The 12,167-nt window shown below is 40.2% G+C and overlaps 1 protein-coding gene across 1 annotated transcript in view; it reads left to right on the top strand.

Annotated features, from left to right (window-relative positions):
- Positions 1-12,167, top strand: part of PSME4 (proteasome activator subunit 4) — a 2,990,260-nt gene that overhangs the window by 1,586,937 nt on the left and 1,391,156 nt on the right. Inside the window, exons 24-27 of the mRNA XM_044055122.1 lie at positions 8,570-8,668; positions 8,775-8,837; positions 8,942-9,037; positions 9,166-9,291. Of these exons, the coding sequence (XP_043911057.1) occupies positions 8,570-8,668; positions 8,775-8,837; positions 8,942-9,037; positions 9,166-9,291 (384 nt within the window). The remainder of the gene's footprint in view (positions 1-8,569; positions 8,669-8,774; positions 8,838-8,941; positions 9,038-9,165; positions 9,292-12,167) is intronic.

Below are 12,167 nucleotides of genomic sequence, written 5' to 3'. Positions count from 1 at the left end.
GCCATTCCCGTTTGCTTTTTAACAGGAAATAGAGGAGTATTACATGGTGAATCCAAGGATTCTACCAGTATCCCTTTCTTAAGTAATGCCATTATGATAGGTTTGATTCCTTGTTCTGCATCCTTGCTCAAAGGATATTGTCTTTTCTTGGTCTAAAGGCCGATTTTGGTGTAATAACTACTGGCCCTGCTGTTCGAATAAGCCCTACATCCGATTTCCTGTTGACCAAAGAACATCTGGTATTTTACTCAAAGCTTTCTCTTCTTCTTCTATCAAGAACGCCAATCAGCTGTCTTCACTCTGTCGTAAGTGTACAGCTGGGCGTTTGTGTTAACCAATTTAGTTTCTGTTTCTGTACTCCTAAGTCCGATAACTCTAAGTCAGTTAGTTTCTCCCATTTCGTCACTTTGTCACCCAAGTCTACCCACCTAACATTCCTGTCCTTGGTTAGGCTAACATGCGGTAGTTTATTGGATTTGTACAATTCCAAGAACTCCTGAGGTAATGAACAACTCACTACACTATTGCCCTCAGTGTCCCAGTATAAAGTCCGTAGTATTAGTCTATTTGCGGGATTCCTGAACAATTTTTGTTCATATTCTTTATCAGGTCCTGATGTGCTACAATAATATAGGGTACAATATAACAAATGTTGTTGATCAACATCGAGGGAAGCACCTTGCTGGTGGCTACATTCATCAGTTCCTTGGTCACTGCCCCTGGACCGGTTGTAACCAGGTCCTGGCTGTACCAATAATAGGCCTCACCCTCCGATCGTACTACAAAAGCATCAGTTTGTCTCTGTGCCTCCATACCATTCATGGTAGGGACTACTGCTATGCCAAAAGTTGCATAAGATCTCTTCCTAATAAGTTCATGGGGCATTTGGCAGAAAGTACTATTTTACTTCTCTGGGTTATACCGAGACAGGGTCAGTTATTGCTATATCATGGGAAAGTGGTTCCCTGTACAGCTGTCCGCTTGCTGCTTTCACTAATATATAATCGGGTGACTCAGAATGTTCCGGTAACTTTGAAGGGTGTATCAAAGTTCGTGATGCTCCTGAATCACACAAAATTTGACTTCTCTCCCTTCCACCAGAAGTGTAACTTCCGGTTTAGTGTCTGCTAAATAGAGCTCCAAGCTCAGTAGTGCCAAGTCCAAAACTTCACTTTCCCCAACTTCTACATCCGGTTGCATATCATTTGTTTCTTCTAAGGTATTTACATTATTCCCCTGCTCATTAGTCTCTCCTAATGACTGCCGAGCAGTATAACTGCCATCTAGTCAATCCTCATCAACCTTATCCTTTTTTCCACAGGTGCCTTGCTCCTGCAATCCCTTGCCAAATGTCCCTTCTTACCGCAATTGAAACACTCACCTCTTTTTCCTGTCCTCATAAAACTCTGAGTTTCTGTCAGAACGTTTGTTACCCTGAGCATTTCGCTTACCCTTTTGGCTGTTTGTACTACAAAACTTCCGCACCGTCTTCAGCTGTGAAGACCTGCGTTTTCTTTTCTTTTACTGTTAAAATGTTTTTCGGCATGCCTAGCATACTCTAACAAGGCTTGGAGCCTACTGCTCGGTGATCTATCATATGCTTCGTGACTGAAGCTATTGATAGGGGAATACAACCTTTTAAAAATGCATTCTTCAACTGCTGTTCATATGGGCTATCATTTTTGATTTTCAGGAATAGTCATACCACTATGATTATTGAAACATTCTAATAATCTACCATAGTATCGTCTACTGTTTCATTATCTTGTTGTATGCATTGGTTAATACAAGTCCAATCTGCCCTAGGTTTCCATTTTTCAGTAATGCGGTCTGTAAGACCCTTCAATCTAGCATCTAGTTCTGCGTCACTATGTGGGAGTGGCCTGAGTTGCGCGTCACGGGCATTCCAGGCACCACAAATCATATGCCAGTCCGGACCCAAAATTTGTCTAACTACTTTTTCTACCTCTTCCCCATTCAGGTGATAACTCAATCTCATACCCTGTAAATCTTGTACAAATTTCTCAAAGTTAATTTTCGGATGGGGAATTCCTCTGTAGCTTTCGGATGTCTTCCGGTGACCACGGTCTATACACTAAGAGAGTTGAGGCCTGGCCCTCCTGTCCTGCCTGTGGGTTTGGTACTTCAATTAATGGACAGATTTCCTCACTCTCATCTAATGAATTTCCGCTTGGTTGAACATCTATAAATGTTTGACGTGTTCGGGATCTAGTTCAGATAGGTTCTCTTACAAATGGTTGTCTGAATACCCCTGTTGTCTCCGGATAACGTGGGGGGGGTCCAGCCCGCCTCCGCTTCATATTCTAAGTAAGGCATCGGAGGAGGTGGTAGGGGAGGGACCGATGCTACTACTGTATTATTATCCTCTTTGTCTAAAAATAATGCTTTTGCATTTTTATTTTTCTGTTCCCTTCGGTTCACTTCCTCAATCCACCTATGTGCTTGAGGAACGCCCAACTGTCGTTGTTTTTTTGCCTGACCTTCTGCGTCAGATTTTAACTGTTTCAAAAGTTTTACTAGTGATATTTTATCTAATTTACCATCAAATTCATACTTATTAACCCATTTTGAAAAATGTCTCACATTATCTGCTCTTTGCAATTGCATATACTTTGCGTCTTCTGTTAGGGGCGGGTCACGTGACCCTTTAGTGCATTCATTTCCCATGTCTCTTAAAAAAAAAGAACTGTTACGTAACCCTTTCTCTTGTACCACGTGGTATCTTATTCCCCGTATCCACAGTAGTGTCTAGAATGACTGTTTTACTTTGCTTTGTTTACTTCCTGATCTATGACTCAAGATACAATACTTCGACTACCTCTCTCCCTGCTATCACAAACCTTAGCAATAGCACAGTGTAACCTGGTCCCTGATCTAAAACAAAAACAAAGAGAGGAATTCTGCTTACCCGAGCCTCCCGCTTACTGTTATGCTTCTTTTTAGGATCCAGTTTTCCGCTTTTCGGCCACAGATCAGACAAGTGGACAGCCTCTTTAGATACGACAATTCAGTCGGAGGTCTTTCCTTCTTCTGCGCAGGTTTCGGTGCCACCTATATGCTCTGACCTGCAGCTTACCAAGGGAATTCCGGCTCGAAGGACCAAAATGTTAAATAAATTTGTTAAAGTCAGACTGTAAAAATCATCTGGCATTTAAAAACAATGACAGTCAATAACAAACAGTAATGCAGGTTTCTCAGGTATCAATTATGCATATGCTCTAATGTACATTAGGAGGCAAAAAACCATACACAAACTTGTACAGAATTTTGTCTAGTTTTATTAGTGAAACACATGTCATTTATATTGTTTGCAATCAGCTTTTGCCCACCTCACTGACGTGGTCAGTGACAGGGTTTTTACATCATGATCATTCATAGAAAGAATGCTGATATTACAATTTTTAAAAAGTTACTTTCCCATGAGAATATTACAGCCTTGCAAGCACCTGGTCAGTCACAATGTCCTTCCGAGGATGCAGCCAATTCAAGGCTCTTAGATTAGTTCGAATACAATGGGTGCATGTCTTCTTTAATGCTTCTCTTTGTCTCTTTCTTGTTCACCAGCTGGACATTATCTCTGATAGTGCGCACAAGGCTATTCTTCTGGTGGAAGCAGGAAAAGATACACATGCACACAGATTCATTATTTTCTAACTTTGCAAAATAATCTTTCACTGACAGACATGAGCCAGGCCGAGCTGGTCGCTGCCAAGGCCAAGTTTCTAATTATACTGCAGCTTATGCTTCAAGCAATAATATGCGAGTTTATTTCTACTATTATTCTAGTAAAACAGAATTAAATGCATTACATATTATACTATTTTTCAACCTTTGCTCTCCATATAGATTTGAGCACATTTATTCCTGTCTAAAGCACACATTTCTCTATATATCTGACCACACAACTTATATGTGTCTGAATGTTTGAATACATATTTTCCTAAGCAGCATATATGTGAATATATATTTTTCTAGGCAGCATATATGTGAATATATATTTTTCTAGGCAGCATATATGTGAATATATATTTTTCTAACAATTTCCTATTTCCCATCCACTCATCAAGATTTTTCTTGAAGAGTGCTAATGAGGAACTTTGCTTAACATATATGGGTAGCTTGTTCTAGAGTATAGGAAGTCTGTGGGATAGGAATCTACCCCTCCAGCATGCCCTGTTTATTGTGGTGACAAGGTTTAGGTCCCTAGAGCGTGTAGCACGGCGGGATTGGGATTTCTTTAGGTGTAGCATATCCAACAGCTCTGGGTTTAACATAGCTTTATATGCTAAGCAGGGATCTCCTCGGAGTAGGCAATATACTACAGAGTAAAGCTGGAATTTTTCAGACGGTCAGTGTAGAGCATCTGTTTGAGGCCAGTAGTCCTCTTTGTGAGGTACTTCTGTGGCCGTTCCAGCTGCTGCAGATGTCTTGTGAGGTACATTCCAAAAAGGGGCGTTGTACTCTATAATGGGTCTAATGAGTGCAGAGTCCCTCCAATGTTCTTCCAGTTTGTTCTTGTCTTTCATATTGTCCAGTGTTGACTCCTTTATTAGTACTTGCAGGGTCTCTCTCTCTCTCTCTCCTTTCATTTTATAGCTGGCCCACTTAATCCCCTTCTCATTATCTTCTGTTTCTGCACACTTCTCTTAAGTCTCACTGCTGCCTAATCTGATATGTGGCTTTCCTTTATTTGGGTCTCTTCCATTATTTTATTTAGGTTCACCTGTTTAATCTACTGTCCAGCATCAAAACTTTTCTTGTGAAGGTGTATTCCCACTCATTTGCATGTTATTCTCTCCAGATGTCCAGCCACCATCCCTCTTTCATTTCTTGGGCCAGTTCTTAACTCGTGTTTTTTTTTAAATATGCCCTCTTTTTCCAGTGACACTGTGACATTGCCGTCCACTCCTATTATCTCTGAACTATCTCTTCTGGTCCATGCCCATTTAGAAAAAAAGAAAACTTCTTTCAGAATTCTTCATCTCTGCTTGGTGCATATATTTTCCTATTGTCCAGTGTGAACCTTCCACTTTCGCCTGCCAGGTGATCCTTCTATCTTTCCCACTTTTTATCATTTGCTCCATGGTTGTCTGGAGCCTTCTACAATGTACAATTTTTGCTCCTGCCTTTCCTCCCCTGCCTCGCTGTACATTTCTCCATTTGTGTAGTCAGAACACAGTATATTTGCCTATCTCTGATTTTCAGTCTTGTTTCTTGTAATAGAGGAATGTCTCCCCCATCCTCTTTAACTTTTTCATCTTCTGTTAGGAATTGATGAACCCCTGATGTTCCACGTAATTCACTGTAGTGTTCTTGTGTGTTTGCCCCCCGCTTTCCTGGTTGCTGTCATTTGGCATAATCCTTTCTGCAGGCCTACCCTCCAAGCTGAACAATTATGTTCTTTGGCAGCTCCTTATGTCACCTTCAGTCCTTCCGGTCTTTTATCTCTTCGACTCTGCCATCCATCATAAATGATTCTGTATAATTTTAGTTTCTCATTCTCAGCCTCTGGATCCCTTTTGGCTCTTGCATGTGCATGGGTATGTCCTGGTCATGAGCCTTTTAAGACTTTCTTTTGTTCATTTCCAGTGTCTTTCTTACTAACACATTGCATGCCAACCCATTACTGATGTTGCAGTCTTTTTATTTTACAGCATTCCTATTCATTTGTCTCCCTGTCCCACTGTTGTACACCATTCAACTTTGTGTGATAGTCCAACATTTTTTTGTATTTTACAGCTGTTTACTATCCTGTTTATATACCACTGTTTCTTTATTTCACATTTGTCTGTGGGTTGTTTACTGTTCCCTCATTTCCCCTCAATAAGTTCCTTTTCATGCCCCCTCCAGTTGTTACATCACAAATTGTTACTTATTTTTTCTAAGACTAAGTCATTGCACTTATGTTTACTGAATTGTGTGTGTCAATAAATAGTTATGAAAAACTGTCACCTACCTTAAAGACTTGCTCCTTTGTCCTCATGACTCCTTGGCTCCTGAAATTGATTTATTTCACCCCACTGTTTTGTAATGTTTTGATGTTGCATTCCCTGGTGCATGTTTTGCAAGAGAAGTATCTGTTTCATTTAATACATCCTTCCTGCACTGTCCACAGTCACCTACTTTTCAGTATTGCTTCTTTTTTTCTTTCTGTTGTCACCTTCAGTCCTTCCGGTCTTTTATCTCTTCGACTCTGCCATCCATCATAAATACTTCTGTATAATTTTAGTTTCTCATTTGTCCAGCAGTTTACTTCTGAGTCTCCTGAACCATCTGACGCACCTTTCTCCCCATCTTCTTACAGCTCTCCTTTGTATGACTCTGCTTCTTTGTTTTTAAGCATAAATTTCCCCTGGGAGAGGCTTCTCATTCTTCTGTCCCATTAATATCTTTTCCATTTGTTTCTCTTTCACCTTCTTGTCTCTTTTTTCATCTGCTTGTGGCTATCTTGTGATTTGATTATTTCCTGCTTGTCTGTTTTAGTGGCATGTGACCCCTCTGTAATACCTCATCTTGTCTTTCTTCCCTGTGGAAGTTTCAGCATTTGACATTGCATGTTCTCCCAGTGTGTGTGTGTGTGTGTGTGTGTGTGTGTGTGTGTGTGTGTGTGTGTGTGTGTGTGTGTGTGTGTGTTACCTCTGTTATCTGAGGTTGCTCTCTGTCCATGTCTAGCAGACAGTTCAGATTTTTACTGCCTGGGTTGTTTAGCTGCCTTCAGTATCTTTGTTTAAACTTTTGAACACTCTCCATATGTTGTGTAGCCTGAACTGTTCCTCTTCCACGTGTACTTCCAGAATTGCAGGTCTTTTCAACCGTGCAGTAGGTTTGTGTTCATTTAATGCCTCCAGCATATCTTTCTTTTTCTTACAGTGTTTCTGAGTAATTTTTGACCAGTTTTATGAACATCCCTGCAAATAAGGATAACTCTGTATTTTTGCTTGCCTTATTATTTCACAGCAAAGGAATGAAAGTATGCTAAAACATGCTTGGATCTGCTTCCTGCTACTTATTGCTGCCAACCCAATCTGTGTGTCATCTCGTGTAGTGTTTCTTGATGTCCTGGTATCACACATCTGTCATGTAAAAGCTGCATTGCAAACTGCTCCAGTTCACTTTTACTCACTCTCTGTTGTACCCCAGTTATCCTGATGTTGTTTGTTCTTGAGCAGTTTTCAAGGTCATCCATTTTTTCAGCCTTTATATTGATGTTTTTTAATTCCTGTATTCTGTGAGTATGTTCCTGCTCTGCTTTATCTTCCTCCCTATCTTGCAACTTCCCTAGTAGCCTTTCCACTTATGTTTGTTGCTGTTCAGTTGTTTATTTGAGGGAACTCATCTTGGCCTACTGTGATTACATTTTCAAACAAAATGAGCAGTTGCTTCTCCTTATTTGTAGCCTTAAATGCAGCCATGTATTCCTGTTTTGGTTACTGCTGTCATAGCTTTCCTTCTGGACTGATTTTTCTCTCTGGTGACACTATTTTTGTGTGAATTTTTGCAAACCCTGTCTAGAGCTATGGACTTAAGCAGCCATCTTATCTGGGCTCTCTAATGCCCTCTCTCCTCTGTTTTAGTCTTTCCCCGTTCCTCATCAGCATAATCCAGACTTCTATTTTTGGTGGTGGTGGTAAGGGTGGACTAAGGAAAACAAGAGATGCTTTAGAAGGTTGTGTTCATTCACTGATGGCTGAAGAGTGCGTCTGTGAAGCAATGTTCCGGATTAGTGTTTGGTACTTGCAAATCTGGAATCAATGTGTTTATGATGAGTACCTTCCGACATATATATATATATATATATATATATATATATATATATATATATATATTTTTTTTTTTTTTTGTCGCATTGTTATGAAGAGAGTTTTTGTGGCTTTTAACTGGCACATTACAGACTTCCTTGTTTGAGTTCAGAAATATTTGTTTGCATTAGCTTGCGAGTATTGTATTATGTGAAAACTGTAACTGTGTCCTAGTGTCGCTGTAATGCCTGTCTTCTTTGCCAGGCATTTGATAGTAGAATTTGTACCCACTGAATCACTGATTTTGTTGTTTGTTTTTATTTATTTTATTTTATTTTCCAGGATAGGGCACTTAAAGTTTTAGAGGAGCAGTTAACTTTATTTTTACCTACTGTAGTACAGTAAGTATAGAAAAGTTAAATGCAGTCACATCTCAAGTGTTGCAAGGAATAGTAGTTCATCCAGCCCCCCGACACACACTTTAAAACAGTAGTCAGTCTTATTTATTTTAATGGTTTGTCATATCTGTGTAGGTGTGTAGTTGATCTTGATGTAGAAATCTGCTATTGGCTGATCTGATTTTGTCCTTTTAGTTTGTACTGGGAGACTCATTATTACATACATGCTAGCTTACATTTGCCATAACTGGTTAAGCTGTTATTGAATGTCTTTTTGCTATTTTTAAGGGGAAGGTCTTAATGTCTTTGTCCTCCTGTAACTGAAAACTGATTTAACATTTTACAGAATAAGGTAAGTGAGCAGTTTTCATTAAGTGTGTAAGTGTACTTTTAAAATGTTTTTGTTTTCAGATCATTGGAGATATGCTTCACTTTCGAGGTTCTCACAAGCAAGAATTTGACTCGAGGTGGAAAAGTTTCAGTCTGGTTAAAAGGTCCATGGAGGATAGGGTCAGTAGAGCCTTGTTACTTCGTACCATTAAATGACCTTTTCTGAAGTAGTCAATAACTGAATTAAACTTTTTTTTTTTTTTTTTTTTTTTTTTTTTTTTTACAGCTCCATGGAAGGAAGCAACATATCAGGGCATTACTGATTGACAGAGTTATGCTGCAACACGAGGTACCTTCCCAGACATTTACTGTGGCTAATTCTCACTGTGTTAATTCTGTTTAGAGTAAGGCAGATGTGAATTAATTTTTACAACGGTACGTTTCCAATTACAGCTGAGAACATTGACAGTTGAAGGATGCGAGTACAAGACAGTTCATCAAGATTTAATAAGAGACCTCTTCCATCTCTCTACAAGTTCATATAGTCAGGTGAAGTCACTATTTGAGGGCTTCCTTTTGTTTTCTTTTTGCATGTTTTTAGTACTTTATTTTTTTTTTTAGCTGAGTGTTTTTGAAGTATGAATCTTTTACACATTTTATTTTATTGTTTCTCTCAGGTCCGGAGCAAAGCCCAGCAGACTTTCTTCACTGCCTTGGGTTCATACAACTTTTGTTGTAGAGATGTCATTCCCTTGGTTTTGGATTTCTTAAAAAGGAAGGATATTAGTCAACAGCAGTTTAAGGTATGACCTTAAAGTTTATAATTTGCTTTAACACATGGCATGGTACTGAAATTATTTGGCAACAGTTTTTCAGGTGTTTTTATAAAAGTAAAAAAAATTAACCTGTACATTTACTGTGACATAAGAGAATATAGACACTAAAACTGTTTTAGCAGTTGAAATTTGTATTGAGGATTATTAAACACCTGGTCTTCCACCAAGATGTAGCTTTGTAAAAGGTAATTGTATACAATGACATATTTTGTAATCCTTTGGATACAACATAAGACTTCAGGCATAAGGACCAAATAGAATTCTTTGTTAGCAAATATGTGTGTGTATTTATGTGGTGGAATGTGCAGGATGTCCATCCATATCACTGTTGCAGTATTCATAACAGTAGGGATTCCCTGCCAAAGGCAGCCTGACGTCCAGCAAGTATACCAAAGCCTTTAGGTTGCTTTTAGGTACTCCATACATCACCATAGGGTGTAAAGGTGATGTCTGGAAGTACCATCTTCAGAACTTCTTTGCCACCAGTCCAAATGCCATCTCTGATCATCAGTCTGATCGTCTCAGTTGTTGCTGGTGTACCTAGCCATTCAGACAAGTGCCCCGTTGGGGTTTTTTGCTTATCTTCTTTTTGCTTTTGCATTGTTGTGAGGTTTCATGTAATCCAGAAAGGAACCTTGACGATTGGATGGGAGAAAGGAAATTCACCCTGGAGATCACGTCAGTCGCCCTGCTAGACAGGGGTCCAGGGAAGTAAATAGTGTGGGAAGAAATAGCCAGGGAATTGTTATGGCTAGGCTTGTATAGGCCCTAGGGCTGATAGCCTAGTACCAACCTATGAACTTATAAATGCCAGTGTGGGGGACAGATTCCCCATAAAGACTGCCATGAGCAGTGTTTTGTTTAGGTGCTTCTCACGATCATACTCCATGTACTGTTTGTCAGGCTTTTGTTCCAAAGACCTTACATAGTCACCTTTCATCCGTTGCTATTTATCTAGAAAACCAGAGTCTAAAACTTTTGGTGAAAGACACTATGGAGGGTATTTCCCGGCCTCAGGGTCAACCATCATCCAAAAAAGCGGCCAAAAAAGTCAGGTCAGATGCTTTGGACGTCTCTCCTGAGGCTGATGAAAGCTTGGAGGTTTGCCCAGTTTGTGGGTTGGATTATTCTGCCATGACCGATTTGGATACCGGCATGGATCCAGCTGCTCACAAGTCCTCGGAGGCCTTGCAGATGTCCAGTTTGGACGTTCAGGAGAAACCATAGCTGATTATCACTGAAGGGCCTTGGGTGTTCCTCGAATACTGGTGAAGGAGGAAGTCCCAGCTATGATTATTGAGTGTAGTCCAACGTCTGAGTCTTCTACATTTCATAAGGCGGACATTCCCTTAAAAAAGAAGCAAAAGGCAAACATGTTTCTTCTGCTCCTAAGGACCCTCAAAGTGAATGGCAGAATTTTACTCAGGGCTTATTCAATGCTCTTATGGCTTTGAAACCTCCTCGGGGGTCTCTGTTTCTGTTCTGGCTTTTACTTGGTCATCTTCCCCGCTCAAGAGATCTAGGGATAAGGATTCTTCTGAAGAAGATGAGGATGCAGATGAGGAATCTTTGGCCTATTCTACCCACATCCCTTCCCCTCTGGAGTATGATTCTGAGGAAGAGTAGTCTACTAGTCCAGAATCTCATTTTAATAAAATTTATTTTGGGGATGCCATTGCCATGGTGATGGAGTTCTTTAAATGCGATTGTTCCCAAGTATCTGAAATGCAGAGGAGATATTGTGAGCTCCTAGACCCCTCTGCTGTTCCTCCTGTTTTGGCTGCTTTACTAGATGCTTTCTCTTCAGCTTCTCAGCCCCTGTACTTAAGAAACCAGACTGGTTTTATAAAGTACCTGATGACTGCAAATTCTTTTACAAGTGTCCACCTGCTGACCCTTTAATGGTCTCTATGGCATCCAAGAAGCCTTCTAAATTACTACCCTTGACTAAGCTTCTTCCTTCTGATAAGGACAGTATGACCATGGAAAGGCTGGGTAAAAAGGTTTATACTGCAGCCATCCTAGCCTTTTGGACTGTTGATTACTAAACCAGCTTTTTTTAAGAGGCAGTCTTGTCCTACTCCTGAGGGCAAGAAAGGTGGTAGGAGGGTTCCCCTAGCTAAGTCTACTCAAACCCATTCTTTCCTGATAAAACAGGTGCTGTCTGACTACCCCATTCTTTCCAGCCATATTCCTTTTGGTCTTCATCTTTCTGTGTTTCTTCCTGTCTGGGTAAACATAACCCAAGATTCTTGGGTTCTTTCCATCATTCGCCAAATGTATTTTTATGGTTTGGAAATCCCCCATGGGTATTTCTCAGCCACCTCAAGAACTGTTAAGTTTTTTTCCAGAGGTGCTTCAGGACCTTTTGACTTGGGGAGCTATTCAAGAGGTTTCAGCTGCTCAAAGGGGAAAGGGTTTTATTCCAGAATGTTTTTGGTCCCCAGGAGAAAGGGCACTTGGAGACCTATTCTGGTTCTTTCTCGCCTAAATACTTTTTCTGAAGGTTCCTTCCTTTCAGGCATTATCCCTTCAGTCTTTGTTCCCTTTGCTGCTTCATCAGGCTTTTCTGGTTTCTCTGGATCTCAAGGATGCTTACCTCCATATCCGTGTTCATCCCCTTTTAAGGAAGCTTTTACATTTCTCTGTTCCTTTCTGACATTTTTAGTTCTCTGCTTTTCCCTTTGGCCTCTCTACTGCCCTACTGCCACAAGGATATTCACCAAATGCTTAGCTCCTTTGATGCTTTTTTCATGATTCAAGGGATCCAAGTATTTCCTTACTTGGATGACCTCCTGTTTCAGGCATTCTCTCCAGAGATCCTGTTGCAAAATCTTCATTTT

This window comes from Protopterus annectens, chromosome 1.part2, assembly GCF_019279795.1.
Source record: "Protopterus annectens isolate FY-2018-M chromosome 1.part2, PAN1.0, whole genome shotgun sequence".
Taxonomy (NCBI): Eukaryota; Metazoa; Chordata; order Ceratodontiformes; family Protopteridae; genus Protopterus; species Protopterus annectens.
This window is presented reverse-complemented; position numbering and strand designations above follow the sequence as displayed.